The following is a 26,072-nucleotide window of genomic DNA, read 5'->3' as shown; positions in this document are numbered from 1 at the left end:
AGGCATATTATGACATCTCTAATAAAATAGCATTTAAAACAAAAACAAGAGGCCAATGGGCCACATTTCTCACCTGGACAATAGTTTTTGCATAATTCTATTTTGAAATGTTTAAATATGAAACTCTTTTTGAATATTGTAAAACTCATATATTCCAAGATTTGACAAATACATTAAACAATACATAACCTACATTTTTGGACATCAAATCCTAAGATCTAAGGTGCATCAACTGACCAATCTTGTTATCCTAGGCTTCAACATATTTGATTAAAGATAACAAAATTGTAAAATGATCCTGAAATAATTATAACAATTGGCCCACAGGCCTTGAAAGTCACCTGAGTACCATTACTCTAAGAATGGCATGTCAGAGTCTCATGTTTGCATTTAAAGCTGCATATTGAAGTCTTAACCCTTATCTGAGACACCCTAATACCCCACCTTTATTATTTGATGTTTGAAAAAGATTAATTCATAAAAATGTGTGTGTGTGGTGGTGGGGGGGGTTGAAGAATCCAGGGGCAAAAAATTGTAATTTTGATAATATTCGCAGTTTCATTTATAATGAACACAAAATTAATAAAGCTTTTTTTCTTCACGTACATGTATACGATGCATAGTCTATTAATTTAAAGTAGATTTCATAAAATAGAAAACATATTAAATTCAATATTGCTAAGTAACAATTTACCTTGTTGTTTTGAAAATGGAGTTAAAATTGTTAAAGATGACAAACAGCAAATAAATACATTATTTGTGTTATTTCACAGTAAACCTTGGAAAAGAGAAGTCACTTATTTTAATATGCATTCATATAAATTAAGAAATGATCATAATTATGATAATTATCACCCTAGATTGTGATCTTCAAACATTGGGATAAGTAAGCCCTTGGCCTTTTAGCTAAGGTTTTTTCCCACAATTTTATCAATTGCAAGTGTCACGGGGATATTACTGTAACAAATAAATAAATGATGAAATAATTTCAACAGAGTTCAATTTTTTGTTCATTAATTTGTTCTTGATTATGCCAATGTTTATTAAAAATCTACTAGATTTCTGAAAATGAATTCCCTATATTTCTATGTTCAACTTCAATCCTCACCACCTTGCGCCAAAGTTTTGGTCCAGGGTTCATGGTTTAAATAAGTTAAAATTTACACTTAGTTGTAAGTATTGCATGGTATTTCTGGTACAGTTGTTCTTTATTGAACTCATAAAACCTGATTTAAGGTTGCAAATGTGGGCTATCAGGTGCAACTTTGAGTCCTGTGTCAGGCAAAAGTTATAAAGCTCATTTAAAACTTCAGTTCAGGTGAGCTAAAGAGTATATATGTCTTATTTGATTAATCCATATTTATGAAAACAAGATATCTGTGAGCCAATGCTCACAAGTAATACCCCACTCTAATGGAGTATACAAAATAAGCAAAGTTGATATTTAACAGGAATCGGTGCAAAAATAGATCTCAATGTATGGCATGCCTAAACAAATAGTACGTGTGTTAAAATTTCAAGCATCTGCAATGAATATTTGCTGAGAAATCTTCAACGTAAATTTGTTTGAAATTTTAGGTTAAAAATAAAACAAAGTCATCAATTAACAGGAAGTTGACGTTCGACTGGTACAAAAATATATCTAAATGTATGGCATGGGTAAACAAATATTGTTTTTAATTTCAAGAATCTGCGATAAATAGTTGCTGAGATATCTTTGACAAAAATTTGTTTAAATATTTAGGTTTAAAATAAATAAAGTTGTCATTTAACAGGAATTTGACGTCAGATTGGTACAATAGATCCTAAAAAATATCATACCTTAACAAAGAGTGTTTTAAAGTTTAAAGCATCTGCTGAGAAAAATGCGACAGAAATTTTTGTTACAGACAGACAAAGAGGATGAACAGACAGACACACAAGGGTAAAACAGAATACCCCCTTCTCCTTCGGATCGGAGTATAAAAATAAAAATACTTCTGAAATGTACTTACTGTTCCCAACACAATTGCATTCGTATACTTCATTGGTAAAATGGCTGCCAAGCCAAATGTGCTATTCTGGTACACACCAGTAGCCACTAGAATCATCCAAACAAAACATATATTACACAGGGCAAGAGACATGTAGGTCTACAACAGTCAATTTTTAAAGATCTTATAAAAAATCAGACATTGATAAAGTTAAACTGATAAAGTAATAAGATTTTAATGCATTGAAAAAAAATTAAATAGCATCTACTCACTGTTCAGAATGACAGCTGTCATCATAGTGATCCAGAAAAACTCAACCGACCCTGTCAGTACAAATTACAAAGACTGAAGTATCAGGATAATGTCAGCACAAATTACAAAGACTGAAGTGTCAAGGTAATGTCAGTACAAATTACAAAGACTGAAGTATCAAGATAATGTCAGCACAAATTACAAAGACTAAAGTATCAAGATAATGTCAGTACAAATTACAAAGACTGAAGTGTCAAGATAATGTCAGCACAAATTACATAGACTAAAGTATCAAGATAATGTCAGTACAAATTACAAAGACTGAAGTGTCAAGATAATGTCAGTACAAATTACAAAGACTGAAGTATCAAGATAATGTCAGCACAAATTACAAAGACTGAAGTATCAAGATAATGTCAGCACAAATTACTTAGACTAAAGTATCAAGATAATGTCAGTACAAATTACTTAGACTAAAGTATCAGGATAATGTCAGCACAAATTACAAAGACTAAAGTATCAAGATAATGTCAGTACAAATTACTTAGACTAAAGTATCAGGATAATGTCAGCACAAATTACAAAGACTAAAGTATCAAGATAATGTCAGTACAAATTACAAGACTAAAGTATCAAGATAATGAAAGCACAAATTACTTAGACTAAAGTATCAGGATAATGTCAGTACAAATTACAAAAAATGAAGTATCAAGATAATGTCAGCACAAATTACTTAGACTAAAGTATCAGGAAAATATTAGCACAAATTACTAAGACTAAAGTATCAGGATAATGTCAGTACAAATTACAAAGACTGAAGTGTCAGAATAATGTCAGCATAAATTACAAAGACTGAAGTCCCAGGATAATGTCAGCACAAATTACAAAGACTGAAGTATTTAGGATAACGTCAGTACAAGTTACAAAGACTGAAGTGTCAGAATAATGTCAGCACAAATTACAAAGACAGATTTTAACAAAGTTTACTCTAAACTACCTGAGGATTGCTTTCTGACAGGTGTCACTTTTTCTGGCCAATCAGTTTTTTGGCTGATTTTAAAGATTTTTCCATTTCCAAACACAAATACCCCAAAATGCCTTAATTAACAACTGTTATGTCATTAAAATGAGTCTCTTTAATAATAAGCCAACAATGTTGCATGACATGAATAACTGGGTCAAATGTTGTGTATTACTGATCAATTTTGTAAAATTTTACTAGATAAAAGGATACCAGTGGAAGTTCATGAGATATAGGCCAAGGTTTGCTAACAAGTATCTGATCATACTCTCCCAATTACATCTGTTGAAATCAAAGTTACACTACCACTACTAATAGGCTAAGTAACTTATGTTCTTACAATCACTGGAGTCCACCATGGCTAGGACAACTGTGGCGATGAAAACACAAATCATCACGCTAATAGAGATGATGATTCTCCGAGGGGATGCTTGTCTATCAACAGAAAATATCATACAATGTATGCAATATTCAATCTAAAAGGATTTGTAGTATAAATATTAGGGGTGTCAACAAACAATTGAGTACATGACTATCATCAAAGAAAATTTCATTAGTCGACTTCTTGGTGAGAAGTTAATAAATTTTGTCACAACTGATTTAATTCCTAATGCTTCAGCAATTTTGTAAGTAAACCCGTCATTATCATCAAAACCCTAACAACACATTTGCAAATAGTTTTGTATCCCGAAAACACATGCACTAGTGCCAATGTAGTAAAACCTTAATCATATAATTATAGTCCTCTTGTTTGTAGACTACAAATTCTTCTTTTCTCAGCATTCTAGATTTGTAATTTACTGTCACTTTTAGGGACCTTTGCCTCTGATAAATTTTGCCTTTTTGTGTCTTAATCCTCTCCTGATTTTTATACATCAAATTGCATTTTTGAAAAAAAGTACTTGTGCACGTAGTTAAGGTCACAGGTCAATGTCGAATTTCAGTTGTTGTTTGAAGATGAATCTTAATTCTGTTCATTTAAATAATTTGATTAGAAGTATTTGTACAAAATTCAATCATATTGATAATTATCTAAATGTGTTCATTTATAATCAGTGGACATTTTAAAACTGTTAATCAGATAGGGGTCATTAAATTAATTTTGGAACAAGACATGTTTGAGTGGCCTTAGGTGATGTATGTAGCTCAGTATATGTATAAGAGCCACAAAGAAAGTAAAAAACAGATTTTATTAAATAAATTTAAAAAGAGACCCACATGCAAGTTACCTGAGTACCATTAGCCCTTAGATGGACCTGTTAGGGAGTCTCTAATTTTCACTATGTTGCCATACCAAAAGGGCCTAAACCCATGACCCAAGGGTCATTAATTTTATAATTTAGGTAGAGGACTTCATGAGCATCATTACCATGCATTCAATAATATAAATGGGAGTAGAGAAAATTAAATACAGGTTCAATATAAGGCCATATTGCTCCCACCCTATGCCCTGAACCCCTGACCCAGGGGCCATAATTTTCACACTTATGTTAGAGAGTTTCATGGACATCATAACCAAGCATTTAATTTTTCTAATATATATATATATATATATTGGAGAATACAGAGGAAGATTTTCTAAGATTAATACATTTTCACTATATGGCAATATTGGCCCCACCCTAGGACCTAAATTCTGGACCAAAGGGCCATGAATTTCACAATTTTGGTAGAGGGCTTTATGGACATGATGAACAGCGTCTTGCTAAAAGTATTCATAAAAAATTGTGAATGTGGTCTTAGAGTTATTGCCCTTCGTTTAGAAAAACGTATGATAGGATGATTTGAATGAAATTTAATTTTGAGAATATCCCTGAAATCAGTAAAAATTCCTGGATGAGTGACGTATATAAATACCTCTGCTAGAAGAAATTGTGTTGTACGATTTTAATGTAAACAAAGATCGGCCGTAAGTCTAAAGAATTGTCACCAGACAAGAAAGAAGTAATTATATAAAATAAAAATTTAAGAATTAAGGATTTCTGAGATTTCAAGGATGTTGGGAGTGCAAGGATATACATGAAGATTAGTTATCGAGACTTTTCAGGAATAAGGTAGCCTGTTAAAAGCAAAAAGAATTTGCCATCCGAAAAAAACTGCCCTGTTGTGGAGAATCAAGGTTAATTCAGTTGGTGAAATGGAGCAGAGGAAAAGCATTAGATGTTACTGCAAAATTTAATGTTGGAAATGCGTTAAATAATGTTAGCAGGAGGATGTGCAACAGATTTTACATAAAAATCAGATTTACTAAGGAGTTGTAAGGAAACATATAGTGATGAAAGAGGTTAACTGAAAAAAGAGACCTGCTTGTTTGAAAAAACGAAGATTAACTGTTAACCAATATTGGAGAAACTTTATCTTCAGAGATGTGTCACAGGATGTACTTGGTCAAAATAACAGGGTATATGTGTGCATGGCGATCTGCTCATGAAACGTATAGACCGGAGTGCATGTTTGTTGAAGACAAGCCCAAATTTTCAGTCATGATCTAGGGGTGTATAACCTGATATGGACCTGGTACTGTAAGGTAGATGGCAATATAAATGCTGAGAAATACATTTTTAAGATAAACAATTGTAGCCTGTAATTGTCTGTCATTTCCCCGACAATTCCTACACATTCCAGGATGACAATGCCCTGTGCCCGTATCATAGATATAAACACGTAAAAAACATCCTTGGGATGAATTGGCCAGCCAAATCATCAAACATAAATATCGAAAAATGTTGGCATCGAGTGAAAAGAAGTTTGCAAATCGGGCTTGGGAAATATCTACCCCTGATCAGCTGTTTAAGGCTATTCTTGACATTTGGCAGAATTTCTCAGTGAATTACATTCAGAACCTGTACCCGTAAGTCCCCACTACAGAGAATTCTTGCTTGCATTCAGTCTAAGGGACATCTCACAGAGTACTAAAGGCATGTGAATTTTCTTTATGTGTTGAAAACGACAAGTTTTCCAAGCTTAGTAAGGTAACTCTCATTGATGTCCACCATTTTTCCGCAAATACTTTTGGCATGACTCTGTACATCATAACCATGCATTTTGTTTTTTCCCAAATGTGTGGGAGTAGAGAAGATTTTTGAAAATTTGGCTTCTTCGGCTTATTTGGCCGGACCCGTGAGGCCGTGGGGTTGGTTACACCATGAATTTCACAATTTAGATTTCTCTTCATGAAGAAGTTAAAACTGTTAAATTATGAAAGCATGGTGCATGACGCACAATGACAGACGAAGACCTATAGCAATAAGTCACCTCAATGACTCAGGTGATATAAGAAATTAAATCCAAATACATATAGTACAAAAATTAATAAGTTATTTAATATTTGTTCTTAATTAAAGAAACACTACATGTTTTAAATGGAAAGAAAGTTTTTTAAAAAGTACTTAACTACCGCTCAACTAAATGCTCTGATTATTCAAACAATAAGCTGAGTAGAATTGACATCCCGAAAACAAAAAATTATTAATAGTAACTCTCTTCTCCTCCATCCCCTTAAAAAATAATCCCATAAAACATAGGTAATCACAGATTACAAAGCTCACTGAGACGAGACATCACCCTTATGAGACTTCACCTTTATGAGACCACCTTTATCATATTAAATGAAAATCATACTTTATGATCTTGGATATTCATGGATTCTGTTTTGACACAATATCGTATATCATCTGTTAAAAAATTGTATGATAATCATATGTTCATATGTTAATCAATACAATAATTTAAAATTAAGTATTGCATCCTATCATATTTACAACATATATCATATAATACAATAAAATACCATAATAAACAATGATGGGATATGATATTGTTAACGTATGATATGACATTGTATTGTGTTATACGTTATTGTATTTGATCAAATAATACAATATCATAATATAATAAACAATATAGTATTATATTACAATATCATAGTACATAATATATCATAACATTGAAACATATGATATTATATTGTATAATATAGTATGATATTGTATGATACTGTATCATTTTTGTTACATAATATGATATTGTATCCTATTATACAATGTTATTTGATACAACATTGTATCATATCAAATGATACAATATTATGTGATAAAGTAAAATATTATATAATACAATATTATTTTATACATATTGTATCATATGATACAATAATATATTTTACAATATCATACAAAACAATTTCATGTGAATCAGATGTGATAATAAATCATATTATAAACCAATATCATATTTCATACAATATCATATGATACGATATTATATAATATAACAGTATCATATTATACAATATCGTATGATACGATATTATATAATATAACAGTATCATATTATACAATTTCATGTGATATAATTCTATATTACAGAAACTAATATCATATTATACAAAATCGTATGATACAATATTATAGAAAATACAATATAGTATCATAGGATACAATATTATATTTTGCAATATCTTATGTAATAGTATCATGTGATTAAATAATAAATTAATAATACAATATAATATTAATATACAATATTGTATCATAATATACAATACTATACATAACGATATCATGATACAATATCATAACATAAAATATCAAAAAAATATTTACAATATTATATCGTATCATATAACTTTTTATAATATTACATATGATATTATATTGTATCATATTAAACAATATTGTTTCATACCATACGTCAATACTATATCATAGGAATCATGTTATATCATTTATAAACAAACACATCTATCTATCGGGCAGGTTTGAGTGAGGTAGGAGATTTCTTTAGCATCCTTGATAATGGATATCAGGCTCTGCATCTGAAGCAACCTCTGCGTTTCATTTATAATATAGTTAAATCAACTATGCAAGCTATCATCTATAAAACATGTTACATGTTCCAAAAAAACTAAACCTCATCCAGCATCCGAAACCTTTGGCTCAGATTCAGCATTCAAGCCTGTCAGGTGCATCAGTATACATAATACGCATCTCCATGCAAGTTTGGTGAAGTTCAGACCAGTAATAACTAAGATATCATCATCAGAGGGCACTAGCAATTAAAACCTTAACCTGCTCCAGCATCAGCAACCTTTGGCTCAGATTCAACATCCATGCCTGTCACGTGTATCTGTATCATAAGACACACAATCCATTCAAGTTTGGTGAAGTTAGGACCTGTAATAACTAAGATATATTTTATAGCATCCTTGATAATGGAGATCAAGCTCTGCATCTGAACCTTCCTCTGTGATTCATTCATACTACAGTTTAATCAACTATGCAAGTTTGAAAAAGTACTATTATCTATTAAACATGTGACCTGTTAAAAAAACTTATCCAGCATCTGAAACCTATGGCTCAGACTCAGCATTCAAACCTGTCAGGTGCATCAGTATCATAAGACGCACCATCCATGCAAGTCTGGTGAAGTTAGGACAAGTAATAACTAAGATATAATCATCAGAGGGCACCTGTTTAAAAAACTTTAACCAGCCCTAAAAACCTTAACCTCCTTCAGCATCCGAAACCTTTGGCTCAGATTCAGCATTTAAGCCTGTCTGATGCATCAGTATCATAAGACGCACCATCCATGCAAGTCTGGTGAAGTTAGGACAAGTAGTAACTAAGATATAATCATCAGAGGGCACCTGCAACAAAAACTTTAACCAGCTCTAAAAACCTTAACCTCCTCCAGCATCCAAAACCTATAGCTCAGATTCAGCATTCAAGCCTGTCTGGTGCATCAGTATCATAAGACACACCATCAATGCAAGTTTGGTGAAGTACGGACCAGCAGTAACTTAGATATTGCTATCAAAGGGCACCTGCAACAAAAACTTTAACCAGCTCCAAAAACCTTAACCTCCTCCAGCATCCGAAACCTATAGCTCAGATTCAGCACTCAAGCCTGTCTGGTGCATCAGTATCATAAGACACACCATCCATGCAAGTTTGGTGAAGTACAGACCTGCAGTAACTTAGATATTGCTATCAAAGGGCACCTGCAACAAAAACTTTAACCTGGTCCAACAATCTTAACCTCCTCCAGCATCTGAAATTTAGGACTCAGATTCAGCATCCAAGTCTTTCAAGTCCATAAGTAGGTCCAGATGCATCATCCATGCAAGTTTGGTGAAGATAGGACAAGTAATAGCTTAGATACAGGACCTGCAACAAAAACTTTAACCATGTCCGGACGCCGACGCCGACGCCGAGGGTATAGCATAAGCTCCCCCTGACTTCGTCTCGGTGAGCTAAAAATTACATACCCTCCACACTGGCAGAAAGTGTTGATACCACTCATAACAAAGTTTGGGACCTGTGAGAAGATTCCTAGGTAAAACATAAACTTCCCCTTCAGCTCCACAACCTCTGTCTCATTCTTGCCCAACTTGTATTCCTCAAAGTACTGAAAACATTTGTATGACACCAAAATATGAAAAAAAAATAGCAATTAATAATTATTATCAATTATAATAAAAACTTGTGTACACAGTCTTAAGAGTTAAGATTATAAATATTAATTTTAAAAGATGATTATATCTCGTATATAATAAATTAATGCACTCAAGAACTTTGAATATTTGATTAGGGTCTATGTCGAACTCTCAAAGATTTTAAGTTTGATAAGGTATTGCTCCTTGTGTGATAATTTTGCATAGCAGAAGTTTCTTTTTTCCAATCTTTTATTCACAGTCCTTTAACCAGGGTGGAGGTAAATTGTGAAGGTAATTACACGCCAGGGCAAACTGAGGCAGCTATATGTTTTTTAATTATATTTTTGTAAATATTCGATTATAGCAATACAAGTATTTGCTGAAAAAATACTCTGTATTTTGGATTTTATTGTCAATACATTTTACAAGTTCTAACATTTCTCTGTATGGGGTCATCTCAAGGCAACCTTTCAATTAGCCAATGAAATATTCACTGCCAAAAAGAAAAGTAAGCAATGAATGACAGAATTGACAACTGTATTGCATGCTCTACAAAATACATCATAACTATATATGTCGGGGTTTGCATAATAGCAATAATTATTTCAATCCATAGCCTATTTTTTCTACATGATCACAAGTACACCTACCCTGCAGATCCTGTGATGTTTTCATGTTTCAATGTGCATGTTTCTTAAAATTATAGAAATGTATTGGCTTGTTGGTTGAGGGACTTTATGCAAAGCACAAGTCTACAGCTGAGATACATTAAGATATTTGTGTTTAACTTCATGATACCATATGACACCAGCTTCAAATACAATATAATAACATAACAAAAGGCCCATGCCTCATCGCTCACCTGAGCAATAATGACTTTAAATGGGTGTTCAGAATATAGTGTGCCATATATGGCCTTTGGGTAAAATAACAAAAAATAAATACTGTAAAGTATTCGAATTCTACACTTATTTTTGCATACACGAAATCTTTGACATTGTACCTTTATGGAATACTATTTTTACAGAGAATAAGAAAATCTTACTTAAGATATAAAACTAAATATTTGGTAGGGGCACCCTGTTAACTTCCAATTCCCTATATATTTGTTCTGCCCTCTCCACTTTATACAGCGATCAAAATATATGAGAGCAAATAGGTGCATTTTCTTCAACTACTTACTAGTTATTGTATTTTTTAAAAAATATATTATAATAATTATTGTATTTTATTTAAAAATTCCTATAGATGTGAAAAAGAAAATTGTACCTCAATGCGCTCAATTTCCCAAATTGAAAACATTCAAAAATTTAATTTGTCTTCCCCATTACTATAAAACGACTGTTGTTTACGTGGCGTAAACTCATGTGACTTTTATAACCTTACTCACATTTGATTGATGAATACACTACAATGAAAATTGTTGTCACGTGACATGTTAAAGACCTATAAAAATCAATGCATTGACAGGCACATCGCTCTATTTTACTAAGGCCCACCCATTATTTTCATCTTTATTCAAAAATATCAAATGGCTACAAACCAGGTTAATATTCTGCTGTAATACTTTCTTAGGAATAGCGATAATGCCTTTATCCCCATAACAGAAATGTGTCAGAACTATAAAAACTGTTTTAACGGTGTTGTTTTTATTTACTCGTGTCTGAAAAACTATCAAAATTGATGTAGATTTCATGTTATTTATTGTATAAAGAGGGGGCCTCAGAGAGTAGTTACAGCATATTATCCTTTAATTTTTTTTTGTACAAGTATTTAAGGTTTAGCGAGACATTTCTAATGATCAACCAAAATTTCAGAGCCAATCATAGAATTATAAGTAAGATACAGAGCTAACAATTCTGCTAGGTTTGAGTCATATTTTGTTCACATGAGTTTATTACATTCAGCTTAAGATTTTTAAATTGGTATTTCCTGTTCAGCATTTAAAATGGAAAAAAAAGAATGGCCTCAGATCTGCGTACAAACATAGAATTGTGAGCAAAGCTCTGTATCTTGCTTATAATTCGATGGTTAGTAAATAGAAATTGTAAACAATTAAACATAAGAAACATGCACTATAACAAATAAAGAGCACAATTTATTTTTCAAAATGAATCATATGTATACCTACATATTTCCGTCAGCGATATTAAACTCTATCTAAACTGAATAAACTAGAGAAAATGCTTAGCATCTCAATAAAACACATTGCATTAATCAACCATTACGCAAAAGATCATACCGAATTACCGATAGAATGAATTGTATTTTAGTACTTTATTAATACATCAGATTTTTCTTCATTTGCGCAGGTAAATTAACAGTCAACTGTCTGATACAACAAAGTCTCTTTTTGATTTGATACGCAAAAATTACAAAATACAGGCAATACTTCCCAGGCTACAAGGCATAAATAATGAAAAAGAAACAAAATCAAAACAAGCTAAGGCCAGTGTCATATGTGAAAATTGTCAACGCATTGAAATATTTAACCTCAATTTACTTCACAAAATCAACACCAATGTATTTTGTATGTTTCAAAGATTCCCTTCGTACACGAACTGTTGCAGAACAAACAAATTCATCTTTGTCAGATCGACCCTTTTATCATATGTCATGGCTGCTTTAAATAAAAGGAAATTATTTTATAAGTATTTTAGGAGAAACATTATATTATCATAAATCTACATTCATCTTGTAATTTCTTAATTATTGTAAATATATCAAAACCTAACCTTTACAGATTATCTTTAATGTTTATAATCCAAGTATCATTGTTTACCACCGGACCAATGGATTATTAGTCTGTTTGGGTACAAGTGGGTTTGGGTACGACTTCACTTGACTCCGTATGGAATACCGGACCCGAAGCTATAAACTGATTGAAACACGCCTTTCCTTTATTATTATTTTTGTAATAACTCAGATTTGAAACAGATTTAGATATTAATTTTTGCATTTTACATTTTCCTTTCCATAAGGATTATTTATGCTAAATTATGTTGAATTTGACTCAGTAGTTCTTGAGAAGAAGATTTTTAAAAATGCACCCCCCTTTTTCTACAGTTTCGAGGTTTCCTCCGCTTTGAATAAAGATCGGTCTTTCATTTCTGCAATTTATATTTGCCTTCTCATAAGATACTTTGTGCCAAATTTGGTTGAAATTGGCCAAGTGGTTTTAGAGAAGTTCAAAATGTAAAAAGTTTACAGATAAACGGACGGACGACGGACAAAATGTGATCAGAATAGCTCACTTGAGCTTTCAGCTCAGATGAGCTAAAAAGGGAAAATTGTAGTGATTCAGAACCACTAACAATTGCATGTATTAAACAATTTGACATTAGAGATATCAAAAAGGAACATGTTCTTACTGTTTTTGCATTGATAAGCATGTTCCAAGGCATCAGAATTCCAACTCCATGTATAACCATGATGAAAAAAACTAATCTGAATCTGAAAAATACCAGAAAGCATAAAGCAAAACAGTGCAGCCTATAATTAACCAAAGCATTCAGCTTTTGACTACAAAGATTTTGCCTGAACATATTTTTTTTATTTGTGAGGCCACATTTTCTTAATAGTAAACTGTTGTTTTTCAAGACCAAACTATTAAAATTTTTAAAAGAATTTTGAAAGAATTGTTTATGGAGTCAGATCAATGAAACAGCCAAACAGTCCTATTGAATTCATTAGAAAAATAAGCATAAGCTAATCTCTGGCATTGTCTCCCATTCAAAGCTGCTTTGTAACATGGGGCAAATTTAATAAGTGAAAAAGAGATGTTTGTCAAACACTTATGCCCCCTCCCTTGAGGAAACTGCAAATAATTAATTAGAATAACTCTGTCGAAAATTGCTTGATTGTACACAATATCAAACTTTACCTAGATATTATTGTGATAAAAATGTATACCAAATTTCATTTCAATACATGCAACCTCTTGAAAGAAAATGAACAAAAACTACTGGTGGACCAACCGGCAGACAGACAGATGGACAGCAGCAAGGCAATATGCCTTCCCTTCTTTGAAGGGGAGCATAAAAGTATGATGTTAGCAAGTCTAAATGGCATATCAGTGTATAATAAAGTAAAGCTAAAGAATGTGGGGTTTTTTTTTATTTGACCTTAAAAATAAGAAAAATATGTCAGGGTCAAATAATTTTGGTAAGGTTCAGCTAAGTTTTATATCATCTATATATAGTACCGGTTTGAAGTCCTTATCTCAAAAGATTCTTTTGTTATGACTTGGACAACAGACTGACACACAAGGGTAAAACAGTATACCCCCTGAATTTAAAGGGGCATGGTAACGATTTTGGTCAAAAGTTATTTTTCTGGTTTTTATTTTTACAATGCTTCAGAAAGGCATTTTTAATAGGCAACCAAAATTTGAGTGTCATTTGTTGAGTTATAAGCAAGTTACAGGGCCTGAAATTCTTCGCTGTGTAAACAAAGCATTTGTTAAGTACATTTTGAACGTTGAAGTAAAAATTCAAGTTTTAAACCTTAAAACGAATGTGTTTAACGTTAGGAACTGCTTATCTATGCTTAAAATAAAAAAAAAATAGATAAATAAGCTGGAAAAAGGTTTTTTACTGGTATATTGAACCTATGTAAACAAAAACAGGGCACGAGCCTTGTTTACATGACAGAGAATTGTGAGCCTCGTATCTTGCTTATAACTCTGCAAATGACTCTCAAATTTTATTTGATCATTAGAAATGCATTTATTAAGCATTGTAAATAATAAAAACATAAAAATAGAATTTGACCAAAATCGTGACCATGCCCCTTTAATACTACTTGTAAAAGAATTTAAAAAAATTGTAAAAGAATATTTTACGTAAAAGTTAACTTCCTTTGTTAGATTTAATTTAACTTCAATATTGATGTCATATTGATGTGTAAGGAAAATCACACTGAAGTATTTTTTATACCAAATATCAAACAGTATTTGTTAAACATGTACTGTCTTTACAGGCCCAGTCAAATAATACTTTTAAATATATGCAAATTATGTATAAAGTACCACAACCCTTACAAGATCGTTTATTGCCTCTACAAGAAACCTGTAACATATAGGAGCAATGAGATGCACATTAAAATGTTGCAATCAGTTTTCTAATGCTCTGGTTATATATAATTAATTATATGGAGGTCACTGGACATAGGGCAAGTTTGTCAGTTTATACCAAAAATGATCTAATGATGCCAAGGAATAGAAATTTTCACATTTATAAGATTCATCATAGTTTACATTCTTGGGATTTTTAAGGGTTTATCTATTTTCCGAAGAGAATAAGAGTAAATGTCTCAGTAATTCCAGAACAGCTCTCATATCAATACCGTATATATATACTTTACAAATTTGTTTAAACTCAGTTGTTTGTTACAGCTAAAATTTTTTTACAAGAATCAAGGATTTGTCATGAATTTTCCAGGGGGCTCCACAAAACTTCCATTTATTTGAGATTTCACTATGTCCATACTTTACGATTCTACTGTACTTTGAATACCTGTCAGGTGGAGTATTATCCTCCTCTGGCATGCATGTGAAGTCCTCAGGATTTTTGTTCAGAGAGTCTAGGCCTGGTTCTACCTTGACAGGTAGGAAGCTCTCTGTTTGCTCAGAGTTCCTGTCCACTATAAATATAGTCAATTGAGAAATTAGAATCCACTTTAATCTGTACCTGGTAAATTATAATGCATCTAAATATTTTTTGAAAATTGAAATAGTTCAAGAATAATAGGTCAAGGGCTAGCTATAAGTTTTATGTTTTTCTCCAACCTGAAATCTGACCATGTTCCGGTAGTCAAAATTAATGCTGTGCATGTATTGATGAAAAGGACCGAGTTCTTTTCAATCAAGTACCGGTAGTTAGGCCAAAAGAAAAAATGACGATATATGACATACATACGTTTCCTAAAATTTTTATCTAACAATAATCAAAGAATTGGACAATAATTAATCAATGAACAATAATACTATTTTTAACAATTTTCTGACCTCAAGCCTTAGACAAGTCGATCAAGACGATAAGTCGGGTGCTCTGCTTCAGAGAAAAAAAATACCGACTAATCGTCAGCAAAATATGGTATTTATACTTTATTGTTTATTTCAATAGGAAGTGTACATCACAATATGCAGGTGTCCTGTACCACCTCAAAGCTGAAATGAGTGCTTTACATAGTTGTTATTTACCTAATAAAATAGTGCAAGGGGTTTTGAAGAATAGGTCATAAAAATACATGCATGTTACAAATAACTGATAATTGTCTGAAGTTACGTACACAACACAGGTCTGCAGGTCACATTATCAGGTACTAGTTTAACCAAGCTCTTCACGTGGTGTATGCATACCGGTATGTTTTTTTTCATATGCAGAAAATAAGGATTAGTTAACATGCATAAACGTTTCTTTTGTGATGATCAGCTAAAGGGATTCATATTGTGCTCTAACTGGATTATCATTATAATGTTGACCAATTATACAGGTAAGCATAATATACATGTATAGTAACACAATATTATGAGACACCGGTATGTACATAAGTATTACCTTCACTTTCTAAATAAGTGATCTCCCTTTGCCAACATACTGTAACATCATTTTTTAAGCTTATCATTGTTACCTATCCTATCGCATTTGTACAGTTTCTGTCATTTTATTTGCAAAAGTTATTTTTTTCATTTGTCAGACTTACACTATGAGTTGACCCCATATTGACCCTGTGACAATTTTGTATTAAATTTGTGTATTACCGGTACATGTAGGTAAGTGTAGAGAATTATCATATTCATATGAGATATAATAGGAAGGAAGGGGGTCTTTCTTTCTTTATGTATTATATAATGCATCAAATAAAATGTAGGCCATGACCCTATGGGATTGTTCTGACCCCATGAAACGGGGAAAATGCTAAATATCTCCTAATTTCATTATCATGCATCAAATGCCATTATGGTGTAAAGTACATGACCCCCAGGTGTTGTCTTTAACTAATCCCCCCCCCCCCCCCCCCCTTCTGAAATAGGAAATGATGATACACTATATATTTCAATAACTTTTGGGATCCTCATCCCTAAACCGTATTTATTTTTGCACTTTGAATTGTGTATTGCGCATCGAATGGTATATATGTTAGGCCCCCTTGGAGACATCCTGATACTCTAGAACTGGAAATAATAAACTATTTTATCTTATTCATATGTACATGCATGCGACCAGTTCTTGCCAAGTACCATCTCTCGCCAGTGCATTGTTACATCATTTTATCAACACATAAAATTAAATATGAAAAATGAAGTAACAATGCACTGGCGAGAAATGGTACTTGGCGAGAACTGGTCGCATGCCAGTAGTGTTACCCATTTCCCATGTGGGTAATTCCTAGCCTAATGATGACCCTGCTTTGTTTAGGAGACTTTATAATTGCCCCAAATAGGCGAACACACATGCATATAACATTTTGTTTATCTTAAAAATTAAAGAAGATGGGTGGATAAGGCGTGTAAAATGCCCATACATGGTTGTACAAGCTACTGAAAAATTAAAATATCAATAAATCTTATATCTTTTTTAAAAATCATTTAAAACAATATACATTTAACATATCATTGATTTTTAACCTATAAACATGTTAGAATATGTTGACTCAAACAGGTGTATACCGTATTTTTCCGACGATTAGTCGGTATTTTTTTCCTCTGAAGCAGAGCATCCGACTTATCGTCTTGTTCGACTTGTCGTAGGCTCGTAGTCAGAATTTTTTTAAAAATAGCATTAAAAAATTGGTTTTAATCATCTTGAGTTGGCTGTGTGATTGAAAATTACGTTGTTGAATTAACTGTTCATCTTTAATAATTATCATTTTCACTCATCTGTCAACACTTAAATACATAATAGTAACAACAGTTATTAAAAAATGTTACATTGTCTTTAATCAATTAACAGTTTTACCGTTCCGTTTTTAAAAACACATCGTCACATGGTTCTATGTATCACTAATAGGAAGATAACATTGCGCAGTAAAATTGAAACCAAGTTTGAATGGAAGAAAATATTGCAGTGGGTCCGGGGGATGTTTTTTTAAATTCAATTATTTTATTTGTAAAGAGTTGTTAGTGGAAAGTATAAATCAAAAATATTTAATGGTCAAATTCAATCTTAAAATACGTAATCGGCAATTATCAATACTACTGTTTATACAATAGGCTGACACCGGTTGTGTTAATAATCTTGCCCTAAGGCTGAGATCTTTACGGCAATTTCACTCCCTGTGTATATAAAGAGTACCGTTATAAGAGTGATTATAGATCATTGATTAATTATTGTCCAATTCTTTGATTATTGTTAGATAATTTTTTTTTAGGAAACGTATATATGTCGTGTATCGTCATTATCAAGTCGTACAAATGATCGATTTATTTCTAACAGTGTCTATGTAAAACAATAGCGTGTAACTGCATTACTGGATACAAAGTAAACAAGTTTCATCAAATCATAGTAATTGCTAAGCTTTCTGCTCTTGAGATCCCCCTTTGAAGTCCGACACGAGACAGGTGCATGCCTATGACACCGGAAATTGTTAAACAAACATTGACCACGCGCCGAGTCAACAGGTGGCTGGTTACGTAATGGCGAATACACTGGCGATAGTCAGAGTTGATACTTATTTCAATGCTTGGGAATAAAATATTTCTGACAAAGTAAGTTTAGTTTTGCATAACACGCGATATCGGGAATTGGTCAAAATGCAAGCGACTTTGTAGAAGTTGCCGGTATTTGAAAATTTGATTCATAAGTATAAAGCGTAATTGTTTAAATGTTAATCATTAATAATAATTGGTAGCAATATCGGTGACATCGTGGCATCATACACTGATAATGTTACTGCAGTTTTATAGGCCATTTTGAAGTGATGAGATCGACGTATGGTCTGAGATCGACGTGTCGTAGGATTTTGTTAAAATTTTGGCTAAAAATGGGCAATTCGACGAGTCGTCCGCATCGACGAGTCGTCGGGAAAATACGGTATGTATCAAAACCTGCAAATACTGTCATTTTTTAGAACTTCAAGGCATTTTCTTTTATAGAGTGGGTCTGTGCTCCATATCTTTCTCATAGTCTAAATAAGGTCTATTGGAAAACAAACCGATTTCAATCAACAAAAATGTGGAGAGATGACCCACTATACATTAAAAATATCATTTTGTATCCAATTGAACATTTATGAAAAAATAATACAAGTCCGTAAATTCGTGGCCAAAGTCATGCACACATAATTTAATTTAAACAGTCTACTTTGTTGTGTCTGAAATGGCTCAGTGGTTAGAGTACCTGACATAAGCTATCCTTACATATCTAGGGTTTTTATGTTATGGGTTCGATACCGCAAAAATTTCATTTTTTTTCTTAATCATCTTTTGTTAAATATATTATAAACTAAATATAGTTAGAAATAGTGCTTTTGCAAACTTGTATTATAATATATTTGAATAGATTTCATTGGGAAAAAATAAATTCAAATTCAAAAAAATAAATTGCATTTCACTACTAAACCGAATGGGCATTTGCGCCACCTTATTCCCCCATCTTCTTTAGCAATTTCCAAAATGTTAATAAGCATTGGAAGAAAAAGAGCAATCAAGAAATGATTTAAAATTTGCTACAGTACAAATTTAAGAATGTGAGAAGACTGAATCTTTAGAACCACGTTTGATTTGGGGGGGGGGGGGGGGGGGGGGGTTGATGTGGAGTATAAACATTTAAAGCAATATGAGCTGTATTTTTTAAAATTTTAATTTGCTGGAAAAACCTGCTAGTATGGTAAATCTGCATGTAACTTATATTTTTATGATAAATAAGATTTGAAAAAAATCATTAATATTTGTCAGAAGAAAGATTTCTTTTGCAAGAAATATATTTTATATAGCAGATCAATTTTTGTACAGGATGACAATTATTCATGCAGTTTTGCTCCATATAAAGCTTCATAACGGCTTTTCCCCATCAAAATTAACTAACTGAAATTTAAAAACAATGATTTTTTTTGTCATTTTAGTAGAAAATAACATTTTCTTTAAAAAAAAAATTCAAAATGGAAATTGCAGCTGATATTGCTTTAATTAGGGTCTTCCGTCTTCAGCGGAAGACCCTTCTATTATTCTATTGTTTCTTTTTCACTTTTCTTATTATTCTTTTTTTTTCTTCTTACAAATTTTGTGCAGGCGATTTCTCGGAGATGGCCCGCTCGATTTGGGTCAAATTTTCAGGGATGATGCCACGTCATCTGAAGTTTGTACCGCCGCGACAATTTTTAAAAATTTACTTCCAGTCGGAAGTTATCGTCGTTTTACGATTTTTAAAAGCAAATTTTGTCGGTCGGGTTTCTCAAAAATGAGTAAAGATAGAGAACTGAAATTTTCAGAGATGATAGAACTACCGCTTTTCTGGTGCACCTCGGTATAGAGAATGTCCGCCGTCACTTCCGGTCGTCACCGGAAGGAAATTTCAAAAACTTAATTTATCGACTTTTTTATTTTTTAATATATTTGTTTGAAATTTTTACACCTTATAGTGACCCTTTCACTGATTCAGAATATGTAATTTGTTTTAAAATCGATCAAGGCATTCTCGTGAAATTAAGCGTCAAAGTTCTGAAGCGAGAGTCAGAGTAGCTCAGTCGATAGAGTCGTGGACATGGCCCAGGCGACCCGGGTTCAAGCCCCGAGTGCCGCAAATTTTTTTTCTCTTTTTTTCGCTTAGATCTACGATTTTTTCTTTAAATTGATAAGTTTAATCTAATCTATTCCAAAATCGGACGGAAGACCCACTCGTTGCTCGCAACGAGATCGAATCTAGTTTGAATCAATTATTGTTATTAATTTTAACTTGAATATTTCATATTGATTCCCTGCAGGAAATATGACTTTTAATCATATCTCAATTGATCATTTGTCAATTATGCAACATATAATTTGATATTTTTTTTTAAGAAAAACATTTTTTTACCAGTTTCTAAAACTTTTTAGACCCCATTATATTTGGTTTTTAATAGATCATTCGACGCTGACGCGGGGGGGTATAGCATAGGCTCTCCCCGACTTTGTCTCAGTGAGCTAAAAACACTTTCCACAGTGTTTTTACTTTGGAGGTCTAAACTTGCATCTCTTTTTTTTTCCACTACAAGAGTTAATTAACATAAATGCAATTCCACAAGGCTGGAGCCTGTCAAATTTGCAAGTTCTTAATACTTTTAAGTTTAGAGCCATGTGTTATCATTGCCAATTGTCTTAACTTAGTTTCATACATTAATGTAAAATAAATGCATGCAGGTTTAAATTTCAGCACTTTTAATCTCCATTTGACATTTCCCATGCACCTTCTACTTTTATTCCAAAATTTATTAATTTTCTAAAATAAAATAGAAAATATTGTTTTGTTAAAGGCATTACCGATAGGTTCTCCTTGGTTTTGGAACTACCCCTATCATTTTACAGCAGTGGTATGTATTTAATTTTATCAGTTACCTGCAGAAATGTTGTTCTAGCTGTTCTGGTGAGCTCATAAAAACTTTCTAATTAAATTAAACTATTCTTATATTATCATTATTTATGACAAAAATAACATGATACATATTGACACTGTTTAAAGATATTGTACATGTATTGTCCCAGCCTTTGAAAGTAAGTACAGTGGAGCCTCAGATATCCGGACGCCTGATATCCGGACGCTTCACTTTCCGGTCGATTTTTATTGGGAACGGAATTTTTACACAATAATTTGTCTCGTTTATCCGGAATTCTGCGTTCCGGATCCGGACGGTCAAATTTTACCACATAATACAGTTTTCCTTTAAATTTTACCTCATTTAACCGTACGGTCACATTTAAGTGTTCGGGGGCACAAAAGTTTTTTATGCGCAAGTGCAAATTGGTGTAAAAACATCTGACACTGGTTGTTGGTTTTAAACAATGCCTTCGTCCGGTAATCGGGGTCACCTGTGTCACGCTATGTACTCGCCCGAGGATATTACGATAACCATGTAATTGTCGCCATTTAACTTATGAACTGTTATTGTTTGATTAAAATGTCATGAAAATTGTTTAATTTGTGTTTTAAAAAGTCATCTATTGATTGAATTAAAATTCTATTAATCGTAGTGTGATTAGATCGTTCGTACGCCTATTCATTTTAAAACGTAATTGAAATGAAATATTTGATAATTTGAGTTCTGTTTACGATAGTTATTAAGACCGCTTGGGATGTTTAGAGTATCGACATTAATTTTATAGCGTGTGTTCAATTAACAGTGTAATAATAATTTATGCCAAACATGGCGTGGATGAGTGTTCACGCTACTTGTAAATATCGCTTGGGTGCAATTAACTCTATAGAAAGATGGATACGTAAAATTAGCTTGGGTAAGTTCTGTCAATGAAAAAATAGCTTGGACAATTATCAATAAGGGAATATATACAGATTTTCACCCATTTTCAATCATCAAATGTTGAGCAGCTTCAAACATGTCAACACTACCGGCCAAGAGAGCGAGAGTTGCGATCACCGCTAGCTTGAAGAAAAAGATTTGTCAGTTTAAAGTGGAACACCGACTTTCTTCTCTTCGCTTTGTTATACGAATGTAATTAAATTATCGGTTTAATACAGTGATTGTTATGTACATGTACATGTAAATGTGTTGCCTTGAAGAATGTAGTGCTTGGTTTCCTGTGGAAAAAACATACCTTAAATAATGTTTTTAACAATATTTTGTTTTGTTAATTTAAAAAAAATCTAAACTTTTTTTGTAGTGCTTATATATGGCTATCAAAATAAAATATTTAATTGTATAATTAATTTATGAGTTATGTTTCCATAAATATTAAAAGGTAAATATCACAATTCAGATATCCGGACGCTTCACCTATCCGGACGATTTTGCCTGGGGACAAAAGTGTCCGGATAAGTGAGGCTCCACTGTACATGTAACATGTATGCAATCCCATGTAACAAAAAACATGCATTTCAAAATTAGCTCCATGCATATATATATGTACATGAAGTTTCCTGCACTATAGTGTCTTAATTAGTCAACATGAATGTAAAGCCCAATTGTCGTTACTTCCGTCAATTGTAGTTGACACACTATAACCTAGTTAACAAATATAAGTACAACAGTAAGAATGACTTACTCAGACAACCATTCTTGTGAGGACTGTAGCTCCTAGGGCTCCCCTTCGTCTCCATTGGGTAGTAGTCTTCCCTACTCATCTTATCATAGACCATGAACTAGCTGCAATCAGAAAAAGCTCAAGTTTAAAAATAAAAAGAATCTAGACAAGGTGTTCTGAATACTATAGAAACTAGGGTTATCACCTCTAAATGAATGCAGTGCATTCTATCAGCTTTCTGTGACCTCATTCCGACAAACTCACTGCAGGTCATTTACAGTGTTAAATTTATCAGAAGTACAGGGAATAAATGACATGTTTTTGTGTTAGTGCCAACTCAAAATATATACAGACTTGCCCACTGATGTAGTGGTAGTTAAAAGTGGAGTAACTTAATTAATACAGTAATATTTCCAGACATCCATCTGAGGCTCTAACCTTATTAGTTTCACGAACACCCTTTTATACTATATTGCTCTGTGTGTGCTTGTAGTTTAAGTATTGACAGTAAAAAATTGATACCTTCATAAGTACTAACTACTGTGTTTATATTGTTTACTGACTTCTATCTTGTATATATATAAGGTCTTTAGCATCCTTGGTTTTTTTTATATCAAGCAGTATATTTAGTCAGAAGCTGGCTAAATTTTCCCTGTAATTTTTTTTTCTTTCTTGATCAAAGCATTTGTGTGCATATACCTTTTCATCAGAAATTCTAGCCCAAATGGCATCTTTAAAGTCTAGAAGGTCTGCAAGAATGCTTAGCAGAGTTAAGGATACCTAGGATGTATTCCATTTCAAAAGAAAAGCTTCCATCATGCATCCATGTTTCTTGGACCACTTGAAATGGTACTACTTTAATGTTTCAGCAGTTTGATGTTAACAAAGTTCAATGATGATACTAAATCTGTAATCATCCAGAGTTCATTTCAAGTCATATATATTGTACAGAATATTTTATTATTGAGGAAGTAAGTATATTGTATAGATTTGTAAATTTTATTTGCAAATCTTATATATACAGATTATTTTACTATTGAGGAAGTAAGTATATTGCCTACATTTTTATTGCATCTATACAATACAATTGGCTTTCTGAATACATTTTTACAAATTTATTGTAAGTCTTATATACTGTACATATTATTTTATTATTGAGGAAGTAAGTATATTGCCTGCATTTTTATTGCGTCTATTATGATACAGTTGGCTTTCAGAACACATTTTACAATTGTAAGCTATTAACTTAATATGCCAATATTTGATTAACTTTTACCCAAGTAATAATGAATTTCCAAGTTATATTTGCATGGTCTCAAGGACAAGTAGAGTGCTCATTTCCTTTGTACATTTTAAGATGTGAGAGTCACATATCTGTAATAATTTTCAAAAACATCCTGTATTTTGCACTGATCCCATTAGGGTCTTCAGGAGAAGACCCTAAACTTTTAATTATTCTATTGTTTCTGGGTCCAATTGTTTGTTTTTCACTTTTCTTCTTATTTTTTTTTCTTACTGATTTTGTGCAGTCGATTTCATTCAATTCTTCTGAGTTAACGTGTTCCTATCTGAAGCTGATGATTCTGTTTCAGTTTTTGAAATGTACTTCGGTCGGTAATTATCATCCTTACATGATTTTAAAAAGACAATTTTGTCGGCTGCAGATTAAAAAATTGAGTAAAGATAGAGCACTGAAATTTTCAGTGATGATAGACTGTAAGACATTCTCTGATCAACCTCTGTCAATAGAATGTCTTAGGTTCATCAAAAAAAGAAAACAAGAAAAATCAAGTTTTTTAACATTTTTGTTTTTCAATATTTTTGTATTATCTTTTATTGTTACATGTAATAAAGAGGTTTTTATGCATGAATACAAAATATGTAATTTGTTTTAAAATCGATCAAGACATTTTCAAGATTTTGGGCTTCAAAGTCTTGAAGCAAGAGTCCCTGTGGCATATTTTTATAGAGTTGTGGACTTGTGCCAAGGGGACTCGGGTTATATCCCTGGGTACGAGTGTATTTTCTTCCTTAATTGTGCTTTGCTTTATGAATGAATTTTAAGTTTTATTGAGTGAAAGAAAAAAATATTTTCCTGATAGCCTTTTTGAAATTATTTGTTTTCAAGAGAAGGCTTTTTTAGCCAAATTGATTGGATAAAATTTAAATTCATGTAAATTCAGTTAGAATGACAAACTTATTTCAAGGCATCATATCAAAGTTAATCTTGCAATTCTTAGTCTGGTGATATCTCATTCAAAGTGATTTTAAAATGAAATTTAAATAAATTTTTCAAAATTTTAAACCTAAATTAATCCCTGTTTCTTTCGTACGATAGAGACAGAGGACCAGTCTCTTTTGTACGATAGAGACAGAGGACCAGTCTACAAGTTTGCATATTAGATACGGTTCGAATAATAACAGTAAAACATATGCGGAATGCAGTGGTATTAACTTTGATTTTATTTTCAAAATAATATGAACCTACCTTTTAACTTTCTCTACATGTATCTCAAATAACAAGCATGCTGAACACATTTCTCAATTTTAGGCATGCACGCTTAAAAGGCACATATAAAAAAGCTCCTCAGGCCATGGCATGTGCAGGAAGGCGACATTTATATATAAAAAAAATAAACTTTCTTAAGTTACTTTGATAATTAACATTTGACTGTTAACATGTAGGCTTTAATATTATCAATATTATAATTTTAAATGATGCAATTTTAGCATGTTACTTCCCATTGATGGCTATGTTGTAGGTCAATTTGTCAACATGTGTTAACAGTTAACAGGTTAATACTGGGCATTTGGAGGTGTATAATTTTTAACCGTTTTGTAATTCTTATTATAATATCATATTTGGTTTCGATTTTCTTTTTATAACAACATTCTAGACTGGCGCAGGCTGTCTATTCCGAGTCTAAACATGCTAAAACACTTCTACAGCTGTTCTAGCCAGAAGAAGAGCTCTGTCTCTCTAAACATGCTAAAAGTTGGCTTAATCCTAACAACCTATGGAAAGGTAAACGCCAAATGGTAACCTGGGACAGACTTACTATAGCACAAACACGTGCTAAAAGTCCGAGTCTGGCAAGTGTCCAACTACTTGTAACATGAAAATCGACGACAGATGACAAAACAAGTGTAGATAAATGTCATTACAATACATTATTCTGATATAACTAAAAATAATGTCTTAAACATAATACTAAC

General features: G+C 32.3%; 1 protein-coding gene across 3 annotated transcripts in view; it reads right to left on the bottom strand.

Annotated features, from left to right (window-relative positions):
• Positions 1 to 26,072, bottom strand: part of LOC128181740 (equilibrative nucleoside transporter 1-like) — a 39,293-nt gene that overhangs the window by 13,082 nt on the left and 139 nt on the right. The window contains exons 1-8 of one of the 3 annotated variants that reach the window (XM_052850253.1): positions 25,345 to 26,057; positions 22,878 to 22,978; positions 15,199 to 15,325; positions 13,054 to 13,135; positions 9,515 to 9,654; positions 3,587 to 3,681; positions 2,246 to 2,296; positions 1,995 to 2,080 (exon numbers count right to left, since the gene is read on the bottom strand). In XM_052850253.1, coding sequence (XP_052706213.1) covers positions 1,995 to 2,080; positions 2,246 to 2,296; positions 3,587 to 3,681; positions 9,515 to 9,654; positions 13,054 to 13,135; positions 15,199 to 15,325; positions 22,878 to 22,971 — 675 coding nt within the window. In that variant the 5' untranslated portion in view covers positions 22,972 to 22,978; positions 25,345 to 26,057. Of the gene's footprint in view, positions 1 to 1,994; positions 2,081 to 2,245; positions 2,297 to 3,586; positions 3,682 to 9,514; positions 9,655 to 13,053; positions 13,136 to 15,198; positions 15,326 to 22,877; positions 22,979 to 23,061; positions 23,476 to 25,344; positions 26,058 to 26,072 lie in introns of those variants that run through there. The other 2 variants (XM_052850254.1, XM_052850252.1) reach the window with 2 other exon arrangements.

The sequence above is a fragment of the Crassostrea angulata genome, chromosome 4 (genome assembly GCF_025612915.1).
Source record: "Crassostrea angulata isolate pt1a10 chromosome 4, ASM2561291v2, whole genome shotgun sequence".
NCBI lineage: Eukaryota > Metazoa > Mollusca > Bivalvia > Ostreida > Ostreidae > Magallana > Magallana angulata.
The sequence above is the reverse complement of the archived record's forward strand: the minus strand, read 5'-3'. Positions and strand labels throughout refer to the sequence as shown.